At 42.7% G+C, this 23,598-nt stretch overlaps 2 protein-coding genes across 2 annotated transcripts in view; one reads left to right on the forward strand and one right to left on the reverse strand.

The window, feature by feature from the left end:
* The window catches only part of CENPP (centromere protein P), a 277,456-nt gene that overhangs the window by 110,155 nt on the left and 143,703 nt on the right, over positions 1-23,598 (reverse strand). The gene's annotated exons all lie outside the window — the stretch shown is intronic.
* The window catches only part of ASPN (asporin), a 33,744-nt gene that overhangs the window by 1,769 nt on the left and 8,377 nt on the right, over positions 1-23,598 (forward strand). Inside the window, exons 2-4 of the mRNA XM_066596423.1 lie at positions 16,088-16,385; positions 20,045-20,157; positions 23,024-23,237. Of these exons, the coding sequence (XP_066452520.1) occupies positions 16,112-16,385; positions 20,045-20,157; positions 23,024-23,237 (601 nt within the window). The 5' untranslated portion in view covers positions 16,088-16,111. The remainder of the gene's footprint in view (positions 1-16,087; positions 16,386-20,044; positions 20,158-23,023; positions 23,238-23,598) is intronic.

Consider the following 23,598-nt stretch of genomic DNA (forward strand, 5'->3'; position numbering starts at 1 on the left):
GTCAGAGTCCTCCAGTATATCAGCAGGAAGACCCGTCTCAGCAGAGGTGACACATTTTTTCAGTGCTAGACTAGAGTCTTAGAAAGATCTAGGAGCTTCCAGAGGTTCATCCATGCTAATAAGATCAGGAATCACTAGTCTGAAACTTGTGAACTTGAGATTTGCAAACCAACTCCACTTCTGGATGTGGAACTATTACTGTATGCTATGGGGGAATTTATTAAAGCATTGAATGGAGCAAACGATCGTGCACAGCCAGCTTCTGCAACAATTTGGCACTTTTTGCTATTTTATACTTCTATCACTACTTTTTAAAAATGTTGACGAAGTGGGTAGGGTTTAGCGGAGGGGGTGGGGCCTCTTACTAACATAGGTTTACTATGGTTTACACCAGAAACTTGCATAAATTATAGCACAATTCTCTTAGCAGGTATATTATTTTATCTTCTGGCACACAGACAGCCCAAGATGTGCTAAATGTATTAAGAAATCTGCGCCTCCAATAACTTTGGTGCATCTTACTAAAGTGCACATTGGTATAAAACGGGCATATGAAACACCATTCTGAATAATCTCCCCCTATGTGTTACAAATGCTGTTTATGTATGGTTCCCATAAGGTACTGTGATGTTAAGTAAGGACTGGAAAGAAAAAGTATTTGCAAAAAAATAAGAGATATTTGGTGATAAAATGGGCACAGGAGGCGCAGTGTCTAAATTTTAATGTATGGAGAGATTCAAATGTATAAAAAGAAGAGAGGCGGAAAATGAAGTAAAGAGCATAACCATAACAGGAGCAGGAAGAGTAATAAAAGAGTGAATGTAGCGCATTCACTTCTACCCATGACCAGTGATGAGGACGTCTGGCTCCGCTGCACTGACAGCAGGCTGGACCATCAGCTGATGGATGGGGAACCCCCATTGGTCAACTACTGATGACCTATCCACAGGTCATCTCTTTAACTGGCAACTTCCTGTTGTCACATCAACTGATGCTTTAAAATGTGAAATCTTAATTTATAGAAATCCCATTTAAGGAAAGGTAGTTCTTGAATGTGTTTACCTTTATATAATGGCAAACAAAGCAATAGGTATGTAACAGTAGAGTCTAAGGCTGGGCTCACATGGGACAAAATTGCAGCGGAATTTCCGTGCGGCAATTACACCTGCGTCTCCTAATCCCGGAATTAGTCAGACATGTAGACTAGATTTAGCAAAAATCTTATCCTCATGGGGCGGCAAATCCGTTGCAGCAAAGCTAGGCGGAAACGGACATATGGTACTGAATTCAATTCCGCAGCATGTCAATTCTTTTTTTTTTCCCTCCGGCCTCACTCCTCTCTATGGGGAGAGAAACTCACAGCGGAATGCTGGTGGTCGAACCACTCCAAAACCCGAGGTGAAATGCCGCAGGTTTTGAAGCTGCGGCTCTCCCATGGAAATCTCACAGTTTTTCGGTGCGGCCAAGCCGTGGGATTTCCGTCCCGTGAGAACCCAGCCTAACTGTATTATTATATTTCTTTATACTTGCAATCTCATGGCTGATATTGCAGCACTACTCTGTAAATAGCGTCCAGAATCACAGAATCAGACCAGTGGGCTATGCTATGCCGTTTCTATAACTCCCAAATAAGTGAATGGGAGTTACGGAAATAACGTAGCACAACGAGATACATATAACTTGTGAGCTGTGGAAACAGTGTATCTGGATGTGGTACACTGCTTCTGTAATGGCCATTAATTTCCATGGGAGTTACAGAAACAGTGTAGAACAGCTTGGTGTTTCTGTACTCCTGACCACTGTTGGCCACTGAATAGAGCAGGACAGGTGAGTCAATTCTTGAGACAGGTGCAGGTCTCAGAGGTGCGAGCTGCATCAATCAGACTTTTATGGCACATCCTGTAGATATGCCATAAAAATCTGAAATAGAAATATCCCATTAAAGAGAATCTTTCACCATGCCTCCCCCCATACTGAACTAAAAGAATCCATTGGCTGCTGAAAAGACACAAATTGCAAAGATGTAATTATCACTGAACTCCCTTTCAGTCCATTACGGCAAGCCAGCAAAGGGCCCTTCTCTGCATTGTAATGCATCCTACAGACTCCTAAGTGTTTCATTAACAAAAGGAACTGAGTTTGTGGTCTCATTGCGGGGGCAGTGACAGTGAATTCAGATGGGGATGTTACGGGATTATTGTTAGTAAGAGCACAGCAGAACACAGCAGAGGAGGAGCCGATACAAGCTGTTATCTGCTTCCTCCTTCTATACAATTCTCAAGATAGAAGCTCCAAAGATAGAAATGTGCTCACCAGAATCACCAAGTGCTAGCATTAATTCCATTGTCGCCTTGCTGAAAACAAATCTACATTCCTGTATCTGCTTACATGAAACACATCTGTGCACAAAGATTGAGTACACCGACTTCTATGGACATATTCCCCTACAGGGCCTTGCTACATAAATAATATTATTAATATTAAAAAACAGTGTCTGGTTTTTGCAACTGCTTTACCATGCAAAGCGGCATTTATTCGGTAAAGGAGCAGAAAATGGGTAGATAACCATCGAGGATGACATGGCGTCGCACTGATCCAACTATGAAGTGTTTTAATGGCTTATCTCACATAGATGTCATTCAGTTTGGACAGGGATATGCATTACAAAGTTGTAGCCAAGGAAAACTGGACGGTTTAAAAAAAGGAAGATTTTAATTTACAGAGTAAAACGTTGCGGTTCTCCACTTCATAGGTTGGCATTTAATAGTAGCCATTGTGTCTAGTGTCTGACCATCCTGTTCTCCGCCATGTTTCCCTGTGGTATTATGGTGTATGAAGCACATCTGCTTAGTTCTATTGTCCCAACACTGAAATTGCAACATAAAGCTATTGGAACAGTTATTGCTAGCAACACATCTCAGTGGACAAGTGATGTGCCATATGGGATTGAGCTATCAGAAAGGTGTGTAGTGAGAGGAGACCCACAGATCACACAAGTCCCTTGAGAAGTTACAATTTGGTGAAGATTAAGGTCTCATGCATAAGGGGCCATATTACAAGTATAACGGCCCCACATTGTGTGCCGTAACTTGGACTGTAGTCCTCCCTATAAATAAGAGGAAGGTCCAAAAATATGGATTATGATGCTGACTTTTGTGTTCGGGATCCAAGTGAAAACAAAAAACAGTTGTGTGCATAAGACATAATAGAGCTAGAAACAATAGCCAAAGACACATTTTCAGCTTTTAGGTATACTTGGCTTTTTCATAATTATCCAATGTACTCACCATAGCAGAATGACTTAAAGGGGTATTCCCATCTTGACCTTTATGGCATATCCACAGAATATGCCGTAAAAGTCTGATAAGTGTGGGTCCCACCTCTACCACCTGCACCTATCTTAAGTTGCGCACTTAAGCTCCTGCCCAGCTGTATCTGGTGGCTGGAGGTTATCGGGACTTACGAAATGGGTGAGTGTGCTTTGCTATGCTGTTTCTGTAACTCCCATCAAAGTCAATGGAAGTTACATAAACAGCATAACACAGTGAGCTACGCCGTTTCCATGACTTGGGAACTGTGGAAATGGTATAGTTCGCTGTGCTACACAGTTTGCGTCAATCCCATTGACATCTATGTGAGTTACGCAAACATCGTAGGCCAGCCTCGCTTGGATATTTCTGTCCTCCCAGCAACCTTGTCTTTTCATCATGGCCATGTTTGGCTGGGATGGGAACACCCATTTAGGCATGATCTCTTAAGAAACAGCCATTTTTTAGGTTTCATCCTAGTTTTTTAAGAGCCATAACAAAGGGTTTGTTTCTTTTGTCGGACGAGTTGTGTTTTTTATGGTACCAATTAATGTACATATAGTGCGTTAAAAACTTAAAAGTTGAGGGGGAATAGAAAAGAAAAATGCTATATCACTATTGTTTTTACAGTATTCATAGTTCTTCCACACACTGTTGTGCTTTAGTTCACCAACTGTGCATTTACTTGAATCTGTCCTTTGATTTTCAGGGTTAGCAAGACGCAAGTGGTGAAATCTGAAGCAGGATTTGCATGAAATGCATGCTGGGAGAACTTACTGCACACTGTTTTATTGCTAGAGGAAATTTAAAAATGCACAAGACAATACATATCTAATCATGTATTTGCTTAATCTCCTCCTTTCCTTTGATCTTATTTTGTCTTGTGCAATACCATCTGTAGTGTTCTAGATTGGCCAGGTCCCTCCTCTTCCTCCGCCTCACTATCCTGTGACTGGCAGTAATACAACTGGCTGGAGCATCTCCCCTCTCTGCAGTAGGATAAATAAAGATTAAGCCCTCCCCATTGGATAAGCCCCACCTCCTAAAGTGGTCTTCAGCCAAAGATGGAACAAATCAGCAGCCTAATCCCTATGTTCTCTGCAAGATTTCTACCAGACACTTTGTTTTAGGATCGTGCAGGAAATGCTGCAGACTGACAGTGAGGGCAACTATATTTTTGCTTACTGTTATCACTCATTTCTAGCTTTAATATTCCTTTAAGCTCAATATATTAATTGAATGCAATAAGCTCCTTCTAGTGGTGACTCCGGAAGGACCAAATTTTAATGTTTAAAAGGGTTTTCAAGCCACAAATACTATGTATCACCTATCCTTAGGATAGTTCATCAATAGTTGATCAGCTGAGGTTTGCCACTTGACCGATCAAGTCCGCCACTTCGCTACATGAACCCAGCTGATCAGCTGAGTGGGTGCATGCTGTCCGAGCTGCAATACACAAGGGTTGGAGCGAAATCTGCTGCTCTGACCCGTGTAGCGGCCGATGCTCGTAACTACAGGCACAGTGAAATTAATGGGAGCTGCACCTGCATTAACAGGCGCTGGTCACTACACAGAGGCCAGAGCAGTGGCTTCCGCTCCAACCCCTGTATATTCCAGCACTAACAGCACATGCCCGCTCAGCTGATCGGCTAGGTTCCAGAACGGTGGACTGCGGCCAATCACCTTTGATGACCTATCCTGAGTATACATCATCAATAGTATTCTCCCACGAAAACCTGTTTAATTCTATGTAGAGGATTTGAAATTATTTTGGTGTTCAAGGGTGAACATTCAATTTAAAAACAATGTATCACTTTAATTTTTTTCAATAATTAAAACCATTGTAAAATATTTTCCCTGTTTCTAATTTGTTTTTATTTTCTAATTGTAGATTTTTTTACTCTATGATCTGTACAGCTATCTTTCAGTACTGTTGTACCTTGTTGCCACCAGAGCAATGGGTGGAGACCTAGTGAATGACAGTATTTACACCCCCAAGATCCTGATTGGCTAGGGTGCCTGTGTGTGCTTTGAAGGAGCCGGCTTAAAGAGCTGCCTGAGGATCAGTATGAGCAGTCGCAGCGGGTTCAAGGGAGGCTGATGGTGGAGGGGGGCTGCAGCAGGACAGGAGTACAGCGGTGGTGAGACTGTTAGCGCAGGAGCGCCAATGGAATCACTTCAGGGAGCACAGCAGCGGGGAGAGACACACAGCACAGGAACACCTATGGCACATAGTGGCGGGGGTGATTGACAGGAGCCAGGAGGGTACAGCAGTGCACGGTCCAGAAGGGAGAACGTTGCTGCAGAATGACCACAGCTCGACGTCCCGCTGTGACTGTTCCCCTCCAACACCCTACCTGCTTGTCACACACTGTACTCCAAGGCAGCTGACTGGCATGAGCGTCCCTTCAGCCGGTAAGACAGTCCCCGGCACCCTCATATCTTCGGGTGTCTCCCTGGTGGCCTCCACTGTGTGCTAGTGACAGCGCTGTCACTGTTAGCACCCAATCTCCCAGCAATTAGTGACAGTGTGGGATCGCCGGCACCTAGCACCGCTATACAGCCTCCTCATTCGGGACTACGATCCACGGCGCTGTTGCTGGTCCTGCACCAGGGGCAACACCTGGACTGCAGCACGGTAGCCAATCACAAAATGGGGGTGTGAACTGGCAGCTCAAAGCCAAATCTTTGTCTCCACCCCTAGTGCCGGTGGAGACAAGATGCAACAATACCCTATCTTTCCTGAACTCCAGTTAACATTTAGAGAAATGCTCTACAGCAGCCTCATGGACCATAGACACAAGGGAAAAGATGAGACCTATTGAGTTCTATGGAAGAGTATTTTAGGTATGGTCTGTGACCTGTAGGTCATTGTGGAGGGAGAGGAAGTGAGCCATGAGCATCACACATTGTGAAAGTTGGATCCAGCGTTATCTATACAAAAGTGTTGACCTTTCATTGTAACCCTGTCTGTGATACTAATGAGATGACTACTGAAAACCTTTTTCTCTATAGGACAGGAAGTGTCAGTCTATTATTAAACTTAGCAGTCAAAGTAAAAGCTGCAGGATTTAAGGATCTCGTTAAAATGTCGTTAAAATACAGAATACAAGATTAAATTAAAAAAACACCAAAAATATGTTTTGTATTTTCATACAATCCGAATGTTACTTAACAAGGCCTCCTGCTGCATATTCAGCGAAGCAAAGAGAAAAACAAGGCCGAGTGTATTTGACCATCTTGCAATATTTATGAGCGTGGATCAGACACAGAAAGGCTCTTCAATAGAAACAGCAGGTCGAGCCTCATGGGCCATAGACAGAAGGGACAGGGCAAGTATTTTAGGTGACCTGTGCAGAGGACTTAGTGTAGAGAGAGGAGGTGAGCTGTGACCATCACTTATTATATTACTAATATAAATTAATGGGATTTTCCAGGGAAATACTATTGATGACCCATCATCAGCATAGGTCATCAATAGTTGATCGTCTCGAGTCAGTCGTTCGGGACCCCGGCCAGATCAGCTGAGCATTGCAAAAGGACTTAGGAAATTTATAGCTATTAATGTTTGTGCAGTGCCATTGTTTTGTAAAGACATGGTATAAGGCTGGCTCTAGTACTGTAAGGCTGTGGTCACATGGGACATATCTCCGGCAGAAATCTCACGGTTTTGCTGCAGCAAAAAAACGCGAGATTTCGGCCGGGAAATCACTGCTTCAAAACCCGCAGCACTTTGCCGCGGTTTTTGGAGGGGCTTGGCCGCATGCTTTTCCGTTGCAGACGGCGCTCCCATCTGTCTTCTGCCGGCTTTGCTGCGACGGGTTGGCCATCCTGTGTGGACAAGATTTTTGACAAATCTCATCCACATGGCTTGCTAATCGCGGGATTAGCAGCTGCAGTGAAATTCAGGACCGAATTTCAGCGTCAAATCCGTCCCGTGTGAACCCAGCCTAAGATTGCAGGTGGATAACTGTATGTATTAATATCTTATCTAACATAAAATTTGGCAGATACGTCAGGCTTCTTCTAAGACACCACATGTGTGGGCCCAGCATTCTTTGATTGTATCCGTTACATAATAAGGATGTATGTGTGAGACTCCATATGCCATGAGCCCAGGTTCTTGAATAACACCTAAACAACTACTGATTGTTTTGATATATTCTCATTATCATCAGGTTTGAGAGTCTTACGGTAAACTTTTTCATGGTCGATCAATGGTTATACTCTGACAGTTTGGAAACCACATCCAGTGGAGAACTATAAATAAATCCAGCTTTTTAAATACCCTTCTGGTTATTGGTTCTGCAGAGTAATCGATATACTGAATATGGGTATTTTACACACCTCATTTTGAAGATTGCAGTATTAAGATATCATCATGTGGTATAAAGAGAGCCAATATGGCCACACCATATTATTCCATATATCCACCATACACGGTGGGTTAATAATTATGTGATGCTCTTAGAATGGTAATGGATTTGGATGTCTATCCCTGGTTTATCGATGGATTAATTCATAAATGTATAAGTCAATTATAGTATTGGATGTTTGGGAAAAGGGGTTTAAGTCTATATTCTTGGTGAATATTTTATATCCCTAGGTAATACATGCTGCTCAGCAAACGCATTTATGTTTAGTTATTCCCTGTTAAGAACATTCTAGTGAAGGTGCATAAGAATATTCACTCAAACGTATGCTTGTTAAATTTTTCCATGCGTTAATTAACTGTTATTACATTGATGGTCATATTGGTATTTTTTGCTTAAGTGAATCTATTGATCTGTACCGCATGCAAATAACACCCTACGCTTGCTAAGACTAGATGCTGATTTTATAATGCAAACACCAAAGGTCATTCGCTATTAAGAACGTACCAGTGAATTTGTATGCGCCAGTATAGATCAACAGTATTTAAGAACATTTATTATATGTGTGTCAAGTGGATCAATTGCTACTATATTTGGCTATACTAATCTTTGTACACCTGCGCAAATACTCTACAAATCGACGCAATTTACTTGATGCGGGAGCAAAAAGTTATTTGCTAGTAAAAGCATATAGGTGAATTTGTAAGCATTCATAACAACATATACGTAGTACATTTTTGTATTCAAGGCTCAACTGCTATCACGTTGTGGATCATATCGATCTTTGTGTGCTTGTGAGGATACTTTAGTTCGATCAAAAGTGCATTCTTTCTGTAGCGCATTTATAGAATAGCCATATTGGTGTTTAATCCATCTGTAGCAGCAGCTAGCTGCAATTGACAGCCAGCCTCCCGCTGCACCAGAATGGATCGGTGAGAACATCCGATCCCCACTGTTAACCCCTTACATCCTGCAAACAATGTTGATCCTAGCATATAAAGGGAGGGAGCACACTCACTTTGTGATGTCATCAGCCCAATGTGTTACCATAGCAACCGGAACCCATGGGCTGGTGCCCGAGTCTGCAATGGAATGTGATCGCTAGCAATGGTGATAATAGAATGCAGTTCAGACGTACTGCAATATATTATCATAGCGATCATAATATGATCATAGGTTCAAGTGCCCTACAGAGAAATAAAAATGTGATTTTTTTTTTAAAGTGGAAAGGAAACCTGTAAAAAAAGTTTGTCCACTTGAAAGAAAATGCACATGTATGGTATCGTGCGTCCGTAACAGCCTGTACAATTAATTGAACGTACTTTTTATACGGCATAGAACAAATTCACAAAAAGCATAAAAAACTGAGCTAAAATGTAAAAATAATACAAAAATGGTACCAATAAAAACTACAGCTCGTGATGCAAGAAACAAACCCTTATACGGCCATGTCGACGGAAAAATTGAAAAAGTTATGGCTTTTGAAAAGTTTCGATGAAAATCTCGAAAAAATTGTTACACCTTTAAACCCAAAATAGGTTAAAAGCAACTGATTTTTATGAAAATGAGAGAACCTGCTGTCCTTTCCGAAGAGGAGCAGCACAAGTACAAGAAGCAGTACATGAGGTACAGACACACTTTGTAAGAGTAGCTAGCTGGAAAATAATATTCCTCTTCCAATAGGGATTTTTGTGAAATGAAGGTGGAAGCAGATGTTATGAGCCAACGGGACATCAAGATTCAGTACAGAATAATGATCCCCAAGCGTTCATGCTTGTAGCTCTATGTAATTCATACGGTTCCACTCTGCGGCGTGTTTGTGGTCTCTGTTGAAAACCAGAAATGGTTAGTTTGGGTAAAGAGAAGTCATTCTTTAGGAGTTTGTGGATTTATAAACACATAGATGGCGCCTGAGAAACTTACTTTTCTGTCTAAAAATGTAATTTGGGCTCCATTTATCTATCCCATAATACCACAACAAGCTGAGAAAACCATCAGCCACACATCTACCGTAGGAAGACGTGCAGCGGCTGACCGGCTAGGGAACAGTTTGTATGTCATTTCAATCAAACATCCTTTAAATCATAAAGTATCAATATTAGGCAATTAAACACATTTTTGGCTTTACAAAACATAATTATACTAAAAAAATGTAGGAACAAATGGAAATCGAAGTCTGGTGAGGAATATCCAAAGATATCATTAGGGAACATATGCTTTACTATGTTGTACATAAGTGTTCACTCTCAGGGTAGGGTCATCCGAGCACAATCTGCCGCGCGGAGCCCTGGTCTTCTGCTGCAGATGTGTTGTTAGCACTGCCACGCTCTTCAGTGAGACTAATTCGCATGTAGCTACGTGATGTGGAACCAGCATCAATAAATGACACATCATCCAAGTGTATGCGGTTTTCAGTGTGGAATATGCATCGGAACCCATGTGAACGAATGTAACCGGACACCTATTGTGTTGCCATGGGCTTCCATTGTATAAAAAGTACAGAAAAGCTGTGACTAAACCCTTCAGCACTGCATCTGATTCCCATTTTAGTCATATTACTGCATATTCATAGGATAGATAAGTGTGTCATGCCCATGGCTCTGGGACCAACGTCTATATACAGAATGGGGGCCCCCAATCCCAGTGCTGCATTCATGCAGAGAAAGGCGTAGAGAGGAAGCCATACATGTGCATGCCTCTCTTCGCCATTCACTTCAAGGGGAGTTGGGCGAGCTCATGTGATCAGTTGTTTCTGCGATCACCATAGTAGTGAATAGAGAGTGCCACACACATACACGGCCATCTCTCCACTTGGAAGCATTAGATGGGAAGTGCTGGTTGTAGGACCTGCCATTCTTGTCTGTTGCATCTCCCAGTCAGGGATTCATTTACCCATGAGGGATTTAAAAAAGTTTCTTTTCTTGTCCAAGTAGAAGCAGGGTGACAATCTGAGTCAAGAAATGTTGTTTACATTCTATTATAGTACACCGGCCGCTTTTGATCGCGATTTGCACGGTACCCCGAGCGCCGCACTAATCACGGTACAATACCCCAATTGATTTCAAAGGGGCTTTGCAGACAAGCGTTAGGGCACTGTCTGCTCTATTTTCATGCGTTTTCGCACTTTTTAACGCACCTAATTACCATTTATAATGATGGGGTGCATTAAAAACACTGTAGAACTCTAAATTGTGATTCTGATCAGCGCTTTTGAATGGATATTAATGTGTTTTACAGCGTTTTTAACGCACCCCATCATTGTGATGGGTGATGAGATGTGATAAAAAGCACTAAAACACACAAAAATAGGGCAGACAGCACTTGAAAATTGCTGCGTTCGAACATTAGTCTGGGAGGCCCCATTGATAGCAACGAGAGTGTCATCCTGCGATTAGCGCAGCGTACGGGACGCCGCGCTAAGGGCAGTAAAAAGAGCCCTGTGTGAGAGCAGCATTAAGCTAAGTTAGAAATAAGCAGAGAAACACGCCAATAAAAGCTGAGAAAAGCAGCTGAATCCTCCAGCAGGATATAATTTGAATAAACATGAATATATATACACACAGGATATGGGTGAACCCTGCGTAACGGAGTATAACTAGGACTGGTATGAGGAGTGTGTCTGCAGAACCATTACCCAGGTGGCATTAGCCATTTAGTTACATCCCATATACCATCATATAGTTCAGAGTATTACGGGGGTTTTCGGCTCCAATAGGTTGGTGAACCATCATCAAGATAGTGATAACAGATATAACATGACTCGGGCCTGCACTCCCGCGATGCAGGTCACAAAATCATTCCTATAATAGTAATAACATGTTTATGTAAAAACGGCCAATGTATGACGCGTTTTGGAGTGAAAACTCCTTCCTCGGATCAGCAGGCACAGGTGACATCAAATGAACTGACTGCTGTCAATAGCAAAACACACTTACCAAAGGTTACAATATACTTTACTTCCTGATACTAGAGCGTAACAATCCGTTCAAAAATCTCAACACAATACGCAATCAGATTACATCTAATGATGAAAACAAGCACTTGAGCTGCGTTTACATGAAACACTTATTGTGAAAAAAAAATCGTTAAAATGAGCGAAAGTGAACGGTAATTGTTCAATGTAACCACGAGCCAACGAACGAACGAGAGTCGTCTGCTTTCTGTTCATCGTTTAGTTTCAGTAGGACTAAAAATCGTCGTTGGCACGTTTATTTCTGGTTGCGTTTGAACCCTCCCGCTCACATAGGAATACGAAACACTGAACAATTCTCAATGATGATCTGCCGGACTATACAAGCTGCCCAAGTACAAACGAGCTAGCGGCAAAGTCGCTCGCTCAATGAAAGGAGAATCGGCACGTCTAAACGGGGCACTACATACATATATAGGTGAAAATAAGCAGTGTGCAGCATCACGCAAACGCCGTCACAATTACTGGGAGACACATCTGCGATATGTGAATCCAGATGGGAAATGTCACTGCTGGCACTTTGTCACTGGCAATAAACATGTTAATACTATTCTGAGAATCCATTGCACAGAGGGGGCAGAGGCCCCAGTCACTATTCTATACCAGAGCCTTGATGTTTGTCAGGTGTAGGCTCCTAGTGATTGCTGCATAACCTGTGGATCAGATGATGTATATATGTGAGCACCTGTTTATTCAAGTACCTGAGATATACTACCCAAGGAAATTATCTACCTTGTTCTTTTTTAGGCCATCCTCAAGATAGGCCACGTATAGCTGATTGGTGGGGGTCTGCTACTTGGGACCCTCACGATCTTCTGTTTATCGGACTGCTGTTTGAGTCTACTAAACCAGAAACAGATGGCTCCATACATTTGCAGTGGCCAAACACGGTACTGCAGGACCAGCTCACTTTCACTTTAATTATAAAACAATCTAAGTTAGTTTTACGTTACAGCAATATACTGCTCCCCATTACAAATTACATAATACAAACTGTATGAAGCCACATACCTGCTATATAAATTGTAATTACATCATATATTGGGTATTTCCATCTGAGCCCAAAACAGCATACAAAGCCTTTATTGAGAACACAATAGACGACATCAAGTCATTATGCTTTAATGAGATCTTCCCGGCAGCCATGACTATATAACATACAGATGGCTAGCTCTATGAAGCCTTGGATAGCATTTTTCTGTGTGTTTACGTTATAAAGCAAGTATTTTCTCAGAGCTCCATTACCAATGTTTTTGTGCATGCAAAGTTGTTCTCTGCAATACATTTCCTCCAAAAAGCAGTTCAAGTCTCTGAAGATGAATACTGTTTGGCCGACATTATGGTTGAGAAACTAGTGACTATTCTGGCTGTGATACATGCTGTCTGACATAGTCACACAGCACAGGCTATGCCAAAAACACTGTTACATAACCCGCAGATGTTAGATAGCCGGAATCCATGCCACACACTTTGATTTGCAAACTAATAAATACCTCCAAATATTAACGCAAAGAAGAATATAGCTGGGAAACTTTTTCTCTAAAGATAAGATTCACAACAGAAACAATGTATCATAAAGGAGTCATCTCAATTTAACAACCCCTTTTCCTTCCAGGGTTTGAGGATGCTGTTAACAAAAGAATGCTCTCACTAAAGTTGACAAAACCTATCACATTATAATACATGGTCATCCATTCCCTGCAATGAGCCCTGTAAGCCGTTGCTTCCTTATGTTGGACCAATGTTAGGCCAGTTTCAATTAAAAAAGTGGTTGGAAAGATGAGACCGCCCCTTTAAACACTTAATGGCGAGCACTATACACGTACAGCACTCGTTGGATGCCATTGTATAGAGCAGGCCAGGTAGCTAGGCCGGTCCATTAACTGATTTGCTAGCTGCCACCTGGCTACAACTGCCGGGATGGGAGACAATTCCAGTTCCAGCAGTTAATCCTTTGAATACAACTGACAAGAGGGAGAACTAGACTATACTAATGAGTTGCAGTTCAATCAGTGCCCACTCCACCCGTTGGCCACGGATTGACACCTATTTTCCTATGCATAGCAGTAGGCAAAGAGCTGTCAATCATTGGCTGGATGGTAGAACCATAAAAGAGAATGGTAGAGTTGGAAGGAACCTCCAGGGTCATTAGGTCCAACCCCCTACTCAGTGCAGGATTCACTAAATCATTGTCTGTCTAGCCTCTGTTTGAAGAGGCCTTTCACTGTCTAATATCTAATCGGTGTCTCCTCACAGTTTCATCCCATTGCTTCTAGTCATTCCTTGTGAGAATAAAACTGATCCCTCTGCAGTGTGACAGCCCTTCAGATATTTGTGTACAGCTATTAAGTCTCCTCTCAGGCTTCTTTTTTTGCAAGCTAAACATTTTCACATACTTTAACCATTCTTTATAAAACATGATTTGCAAACCGCTCACCACTATGGTAACTCTTATCTGGACTTGCTCCAATTTGTCTATATCTTTTTTTAAAATTGAGGTGCCCAGAACTGGGCACTGTATTTGAGGCCTGACTAAGGAAAAGTAGAAGGGGATAATTACCTCACGTGATCTAGACTCTATGCTTCTCTTAATACATCCCAGAATTGTGTTTGCCTTTTTTGCTGCTGAGTCACACTGTTGACTCATGTTCATTCTGTGATTTATTAGTATACCCAAGTCTTTTTTACATGTGCTGCTAATTAGCTCAATACCTCCCATTCTGTATGTGCTTTTTTCATTTTTTTTACCCAGATGTAGGACTTTGCATTTCTCCCTGTTAAATACCATTCTGTTAGTTGCTACTCACTGTTCAAGCTTGTCTAGATAAATGAAAAAATAAATCTCGGTATTTGTATAGCGCCAACTTATACCGCAGCGCTTTCAGGTAATTATTACTTATTACCCCCCACCATACTAATTATTACTTATTACTTATTAATTATTACTTATTACCCCCCACATAATTATTACTTATTACCCCCCACCATACCGCAGCGCTTTCAGGTAATTATTACTTATTACCCCCCACCTAGCTGGGTTCTCATTTTACCGACCTCGGAAGGATGGAAGGCGGAGTCAACCTTGAGCCGGCTACCTGAATCATGCGGGAATCAAACTTGCAACCTTCAGGTCGTAGGTGAGAGCTTACACTCTGCGCCACACGAGGCTCTTTTTGTATCCCCACTTTCTATTTTATAGTGTTAACTATCCCTCCTAGCTTTTCTGTCGTCTGCAAATTTGATCAGATTCCCCTCAATTCCATCATTTATAAAAATGTTGAACATCACCGGGCCCAGGACAGATCCTTGTGGTACCCCACTTGAGACATTTTTCCAATTGGACGTGTAGCCATTTATGACCACTCTTTGAATACGATCATTGAGCCAGTTGAGAATCCACCGAACAGTTAGTAATTTTTTCAATAAGAATGGTATGAGGTACTTTGTCAAATGCTTTACTATAGTCAAGGTATACAATATCTACCGCATACCCCTGATCAACCCAGTCCGTGATTTTGTGATAGAAGGAAATTAGATTCACCTGGCATGACTTGTTTGTTATAAACCAATGCTGGCTCTAGTTAATTACTGCATTCTTGTCCAAGTACTTGCATATATGTGGTTTAAAAATTGTTGAAAGATCTTTCACGGTATAGAAGTCAGGCTCACAGGCTTATAGTTTCCTGGATCCACTTTCTTCCCTTTTTTGAAGTTAGGGACATTTGCCCTTTTCCAGTCTTTCGGGACTTCTTGTGATCTCCAGAATTTTTTAAAGATTACAGAGAGTGCTTGAGCAATTCCCTTTGCTATCTCCTTCGGTGTCCCAAGATGTAATTCACCCAGACCTGGAGACGTTAGATAGTTTAGGTTGGCCTCAGTGTGGGGTCATTCTCTTTTTTTTATACATATTTGTATTTTATTCTGCAATTTTTTTCTATGTCCCCTCTCACACTTTTCCAGTGTATCTGGAGTATCTTTAGGTATTCCAGTTACAGGAGAAACCATTCCCCTAGTGTGACATTAAGGCAGCAGAATGCCGTCTTAAGCTCTCACTCACGACCTGAAGGTTGCGGGTTTAATCCGCACAAGGTTCAGGTAGCCTTCCATTTTTCCGAGGTCGGTAAAATGAGTACCCAACTTGCGGGGGAATAAAGATGACTGGGGAAGGCAATGGCAAACCACCCTGCAAAAACAGTCTGCCAAGAAAACGTCTCTATGGCAGAATTGCTGTTGTTTTCCAACCCATCCCTAAAGAAATAAGTTCCACAATACATTACGTGTGTTCCAAAATGATGTCCTTATAAGAGCGTTGAGGCTCCCTTACACATTAACAACTGTACAGCTCTAGAACTCTGTGTTAGATCATTTTTACATCATGTATTAAAGTGATTATATCCATTATCTGATATGTAAGAAGCTTGTGATTTCTATTACAGGATTTGGATTTTAAAGACAACAACATGAAGGAATGTGTGCTTTTCTACTTCCTGGCTCTGTGCTCTGCCAAGCCATTTGTATTACCTCCAAAGTACATGGCACTAACTGACCTCATGCTGAATGACATGGATGATGATGATGATGACGATGACGACGACGATGATGACGACAAAAATTCGTTATTCCCATTTAAAAGGAACGTGCCACTTCGACCCACTCCACCTCCGTTTGACTTTCACCCAATATGTCCATTTGGATGTCAATGTTATTTAAAAGTGGTACAATGCTCTGACCTTGGTGAGACCACATTTCATTGACAAATCATTGCCGGTGAAACTTGCATAAAGAGTATTTTATGCTAAAACTGAAGGATCATCAAGAGTTAGTTGGTCCCTTTATATTTTACACTTTGTTATTACTCTTCCATATAATAGTCTGAGAAGACTATTACAGCTCTTATATGAGTTATAATGGCAACCATATGGGTTGTTTCCCAGAAACTGATCAGCTATAAAAACAAATCACTATCATTCTGGTCTGCTAAACGAGGTGATGAGTGTGGAGAGACACAGGAATACACTGAGCAGTATGTTTGCTGACCCGAACCAAGTATACCAGCCCAAACAAACTTGTGCACAGGTCTTATTCTAAATAACAGGATACGATATAAGACTTTTCTAGCTTTGTATGTCTTAGCAAAGTCATATTAGGAGAGAGAAGAGGAAGAAACACTCTCAACACTACAGAAAGGCCTGAGGGGACCACAAGGAGACAATCCTTCTGCTATGCACTACTCCCTTAGGCCCTGCACTAGGCATAACAGAGGGCGTCAGTTCTGCCCAGAGGGCACCTTTAACACATGAGGTGAATCACAGACTCATTAAAGACAGTGTGTCAGCATGAACATGGTGTCTAGACCACAGGCAGCATGTTACAAAGCAGGAGGAGCTGGACAGATTGATATATAATTTCTGGGAAACTTTCAGTATAACTTGTGTTTCATTCATTTATATCTCAGCTTCTTCTTGGCCTAAGGGTCCAGTGGGCGGTCCTATCTGTGTATGAGTGTGCATATCACTGATATATCCATTTATTAGACCATTAAATGGATTGTACCAGTATCACAAGTTATTCCCAATCCACAGGATGGGGTAGGAGATAATTTGCTGATCAGTAAGGATCTCACTGCTGAGACCCCCACAGATTCTGAGAAAGGTGGTCCTGTGTCCTTCCTCAGTGTAGGCTTATTGCAACCCCTGAGGTAGGTAGGAGATTGAATGCAGCAATGGTCAGGCAAGCACGCTGCCGCTTCATTCACTGGTGAATACTTGTATTTACAGCACATGGACATCCAAAGATGACCGAAAACATTTTTATAACTTTGCTCAGTGCTGGTAAAGACCGGTGTAAGACCCCCAGTCTTTAGTACATCTGCCCTTTTGAGTATATTCACATGAAGCAGATTTGGTGCAGAGATTTCTGCAACTTAATATCCATCCTATATATCTGAATAGGGTTGTTTCTGCAGCATGTATGCTCATTTTGCAGGTCCCATTCCAGTGAATGGAGAAGTCTCAGATATTCTTGCAACAAAGTTTTTTTTATCACATAGTTTTTATTAATGCTTTTTCTTTTTAACATATAACAAGAGGAGAAACAAACCCCCTCCCTCAACCCTTCCCCCTAAGATAAGGTGCATCACAGTATCCAAATACGTACACAGTGGATATGAAATTAAAGGGGTTGTCCCGAGGCAGCAAGTGGGTCTATACACTTCTGTATGGCCATAATAATGCACTTTGTAATGTACATTGTGCATTAATTATGAGCCATACAGAAGTTATAAAAAGTTTTATACTTACCTGCTCCGTTGCTGGCGTCCTCGTCTCCATGGTGCCGACTAATTTTCGCCCTCCGATGGCCAAATTAGCCGCGCTTGCGCAGTCCGGGTCTTCTCCTCTTCTCTATGGGGCTCCGTGTAGCTCCGTGTAGCTCCGCCCCGTCACGTGCCGATTCCAGCCAATCAGGAGGCTGGAATCGGCAATGGACCGCACAGAAGCCCTGCGGTCCATGAAGACAGAGGATCCCGGCGGCCATCTTCAGCAGGTGAGTATGAAGACGCCGGACCGCCGGGATTCAGGTAAGCGCTGTGCGGGTGGGTTTTTTAACCCCTGCATCGGGGTTGTCTCGCGCCGAACGGGGGGGGGGGGTTAAAAAAAAAAAAAACCCGTTTCGGCGCGGGACATCTCCTTTAAGGTAACAATAGAGCCCCAATTTACATTGCCCGAGTTGAACCACATTATCATTTAGTCACATTTTAGGTCACTCTAAGGCCTCATGTCCACGGGGAAAATCAGGCCCGCTACGGATTCTACATGTAGAATCTGCAGCGGGTCCCTCCTGCCCCGCGGACATGAGCGCTGAAAATAGGAATTTAAAAGAATTTACCTATCCGTAGCGGGCGGGGAAGGTCTGCTGTTCCTCACGGCCGGATCTTCTTTTTCGGCCGGCGGATGAATTCGTCACGCCGGCGGCACGTCGCCGACGTGCCGCGCGCATGCGCCGGGCACATCCGCCGAGCCGAAGCAAGAAAGATCCGGCCGTGAGGAAGAGAAGACCTTCCCGGTCCGCTCCGGATGGGTAAATACTTTTAAATTCCTATTTTAGGTCTCCCGCGGATCCGGACGGCTTCCATAGGCTTCAATAGAAGCCCGCGGGAGCCGTCCCCGCGGGAGACCCGCACGAAAATGGAGCATGGTCCAGATTTTTTCATGCTCCATTTTTTTTAAAATCCCTTTTATTGACCATCCGCGGGTATTTATCTACCCGCGGGTGGTCAATGCATCCCTATGGGATGCGGATCCGCATGCGGGAGATCCGCTGCGGATCTTAAATCATATTTTGCCCGTGGACATGAGGCCTAAGAGAGAAAACGCTGTCTCTGGTCAAGGCTGCCGTGGCCAGTCCAGATTCCTCTAGCAGTATGGACCATGCATCCCCCAATTTCCATATAGTTCCTCTCTTTAGAAATATCTGCTTCTCCATTGATATAAGCCAATTAATTTTACCACTAAATTCTCTAACAGTGGGAGGGTGTTCCTGTAACCACTTAGAAGCGATGACTTATCTAGCCATCTGGCCTCAGCTATCTTCACCGAGTATGAGACAGGTAAATCATCCACATACCCAAGGATACTTACATACGCCGTTGGTACAATATTACCATGATATACAGAGTTGAGAACATCTAGCACTTCCAATTAAAAACATGCCAGCCTGGAGCAGAGCCACAACATATGAAGTAGGTCAGCCATATCTAACATGCATCTATTACAAAGGGGACAGTCACGCAGCCCAATGTCACGCAAAAATGTTGGCGTCCTATAGACCCTATGTAGCAAGTATAACTGCGACACGATAGACAGCGGAAGTTTAGACTAAATCTACCTTTTTTGTCTGAACTTACATAAAGAAGAGGCAAGTTCAGCTGCTCATAATCTTTCATAGTTACCAAGACTCTTACTCTAAGATATGTGATAACTAAGAAGCACTTTAGGTGGGGAAGAAAACCAACCATACTAACCAATTCTCCATCAACCGCGAAGAGCTCTGACTTATCCCAATTAATGGACAGTCCAGAATACTGACCAAGCAGAGTGATGGTCATCTAGTGAACATACTACTCTTAGGACCTCATTATCCACTGGTAATTGCAGATTAGCAATCACTGCAAGCATTTGACCCGCTCATTGCCCCTCCTCATAGTAAAACTGTTTATGTATAACTTTAGCCAATTTATCATAGAGAATGGCAAAACATCATCTAATGTAAGAATGCCAATTTCTCACTCCATTAAGTGTTCAGTATGTCTGTATTGCATAATCTTTACTACTCTGCGCTTTCACGGCTACATATTAGCAATTTCATATATTTACATTTTTCTGTACAATGAACAGGTCTGGCATCTGTACCAACCAAAATTCCTCCTGATACGAAATTATTAGATCTTCAGAACAACAAAATAAAGGAGATTAAAGAAAAGGATCTACAAGGCCTTACAGCTCTTTCGGTAAGCTATGCAATCTTTAGAGTTTTTTTTTTTTGCTTTGTATTCTCCATTTTAACCAAAAACCTTTATGTTGTAGAATTTAGGAAAGTTTTCAGAAAGGTTTTCCTTTTTCTCTCTTCTGGGGACACAAGGCTGTTTTAAGAAAAACTAGAGGCGCTATTCACACTTGGCTACCATGACTTATAATGAATTTATTATGATGCATTTGCTAACTGATCCCAAAAGATCCCGCTAACTTAAAGGGAACCTGTCAACTGAAACGTCCTGTCCAAACTGCAGGCATCATGTTATAGAGCCGGAGGAAATATTCAATAGAACTTGTATTTGATTCATTTAAACCTTTGCTCATTCTGAGCTGAAGAGTCCAATAAGCGGTCCTATTAGCGATTGACAGCTACCCCTGTATCTACAGTCATACACAGCTGTCAATCACTAATCACTCCGCCCATTGGACTGTTCAGCTCAGAATGAGCAGAGGTTTAAATGAATCAGGTCTTTATACAGGTCTGCAGAGCAATGATTGGGAATTTAAAACCAAGCCAGAATCTCCCTAGGCTCTCTCCCTAAGGGCTCCCACCCACTGGCGATATTTTCTTTCTTGAGCTGCGAGAGCACGAAAAAAACTCTTGCATCGCAGCGCAAGAAAGAGGCCGGTATAGAACCGGCATATCGCAAGTGCTTTCAATGGGGCCAGCGACAGCAGCGCTAGCTCCATTGAAAGCATAGGGAGAATGCCGCGGACTTCTGCCACAGCTGTGGCAGAAGTCCGCAGCATTCTATTCCATTGCTTTCAATAGGATCGGCACTGCTGCTGATCCCATTGAAATCAATGCTTTCTGGCAAGCCCCGCAGAATGATTATAGGGGAAGGGCTTGAAATATAAGCCCTTCCCAGATAATCATTAATAAGTGTGTAAAAAAATAAAAAAATTATTACTCACCTCTCCTGCGCTCAGCCGCGTCCTCCTGCTGGCTCCCCGGCACTGCTATTAAGCTCTTTCAGCAGCTAAGATATAGCTTTTCATGAATGAATAGCTAAGAGCTATGTGTGATTGGCTGAGCGCTCAGCCAATAGCTTAGCAGTAGCTGCTATTGCCTGAGCCCTCAGCCAATCTGCACAGCCCTTTCAGGAGGCGGGGATTTTTAAATCCCCGACTGCTGAAAGAGCTTAATAGCAGTGCTGGGGAGCCAGCAGGAAGATGCGGCTGAGCGCAGGAGAGGTGAGTAATAATTTTTTACATTTTTTTACCCCCTATTGATGATTATCGGGGAAGGGCTTATATTTCAAGCCCTTCCCCGATAATCATTCTGCGGGGCTTGGCTGAAACCATTGCTTTCAATGGCATCGGCAGCAGTGCCGATCCCATTGAAAGCAATGGAATAGAATGCCGGGGACTTCTGCCACAACTGTGACAGAGGATTCCTTCATCCCCGTGGTCCCCGTGGGGATGAAGGAAACTCCTGCCACAGCTGTGGCAGAAGTCCCCAGCATTCTCCATCTCTTTTCAATGGGGTTAGCGCTGCTGCCGCTGGCCCCATTGATAAGACTGTCGATATGTCGGCGCCATGCCGATTTTTTTCTCGCACTGCGATGCGAGACTTTAACTTTAGTCTCGCATCGCTGTGGAGAAAAAAAATCGCCAGTGGGTGTCCACCCTAAGGTTGCCTTCACACTGGCAAGAAAATCGGGCGATTTTCTCACGCTGCGGGAGTGGAAACGCATGATTATGAAACCAATGAATTTCAATGGTTTTATTCTTATTTTTGATGTTTTTCACTCCTGCGATGCTGCGTGAAAAAAATAAAAAAAATAAAAAAATAAATCGCAGCATGTCTATTCTTTTTGCGATATTGCCCATTGTTTCAAATGGAGCCGGCGGCAGCAATGGAAGGAGATCGCGATTCATTCATAACAAGGTTAAACCCCTGTCACAACCATATTGCGATATTGCCCATTGTTTCCAATGGAGCCGGCGGCATCAATGGGAGAAGATCGCGATTCATTCATAACAAGGTTAAACCCCTGTCACAACCAGGGGTTTAACCTTGTTCTCAATGTGTCTGGCAGTAGCAGCACCGGCCCCATTGAAAACATAGGAGAACATCACGATCTCCTGCTGCTGCTGTCACAGGTGATTCCTTCATCCTCGCAGGAAGTCCCCTCATCACTGAACACCGTGACAGCAGCGGCAGGGTATTCAGTGATAAGGGGACTCTCTGTGGACATGAAGGAATCCCCTGCCGTTGCTGCCCAATAGCGGCAGGAGATTGCGATGTTCACCCATTGCTTTCAATGGGGCCAGAGCTGCCGTTCCATTAAAAGCAACGGGATAAAGGAAACCCCCAACAGTGATGCAAGGCTGTTTTTACATGAAAACGTCTTGTATACAGGGGTTTTTAGAAGGTTTGTGAGAGCAATATCGGGCCGTGAATTATGGCCCGATATCGCTCTCGCCAGTGTGCAGGAGCTCTAAGGAGTGATGTTACCCCTCCTAACCCACATGACAGGCCTCTCATTAGCCAAGCCAGAAACCTACTACACACTGATGAGGGGGAAACAACCAGAAACAGCTGTCTGTGTATCGATTCTGGCTTGGTTTTAAATTTCCAATCATTGCTCAACGGACCTGTATAAATGTCAAGCATTGATTTGAAGGCATACTGCCATCCAATAAGTGGCGCTGCATAGGTATTGTTCCGTCTTCCTTATTTACAAGTTTCCCAAAAACACAGATATGGTTTTCATCCAAAGTTTAACTATTAGATTGAGATCTGTACTAATATGTAACCTTAAACATTTTGCATATGCATCTGTGGCAGCCTTGACAGTAGAATGATTTTCTAACCTGTACCTGTTATTTATCTAGGCCTTGTTTCTCAACAACAATAAGCTGTACAAAGTTCACCCAAAAGCCTTCCAGTCAACAAACAAGTTACGGAGGCTCTACCTGTCCCACAATCAGCTCACAGAAATTCCATCGAACCTTCCAAAATCCTTAGCGGAGTTGAGAATTCATGACAACAAAGTTAAAAAAGTACAAAAGGATTCCTTTAAAGGCATGGCGTCTTTACACGTTTTAGGTAAGTTGTCTCCAGGGGATATTATTAATTAGAAAGCATGTCACGGAATTTCAAGACCTTGCAGGAACATCTCACATTTTATGGCAAGCTTGTAACAGTCATTGTTCCTGCACGGATTTGTCAGATGCATCATTCTTTGTTAATTTGCCGAAAGACAATGTAAAACATTCTGCTATTACTGAGAACGATTACAGACATGTACTGTACACTATATACCGAGACAAAGAATGTAGGCTGAACTGCTCTCACGTTACAGAGATGCTTCAAGTGGATTTTTTTTTCAGGATAATACTCTAAGCTATGGCTTATATTAAATCTCAAAATATATACATCAGTCAGCAACAATATAAAAACCACTGAC

This window comes from Eleutherodactylus coqui, chromosome 3 (genome assembly GCF_035609145.1).
Source record: "Eleutherodactylus coqui strain aEleCoq1 chromosome 3, aEleCoq1.hap1, whole genome shotgun sequence".
Classification (NCBI taxonomy): domain Eukaryota; kingdom Metazoa; phylum Chordata; class Amphibia; order Anura; family Eleutherodactylidae; genus Eleutherodactylus; species Eleutherodactylus coqui.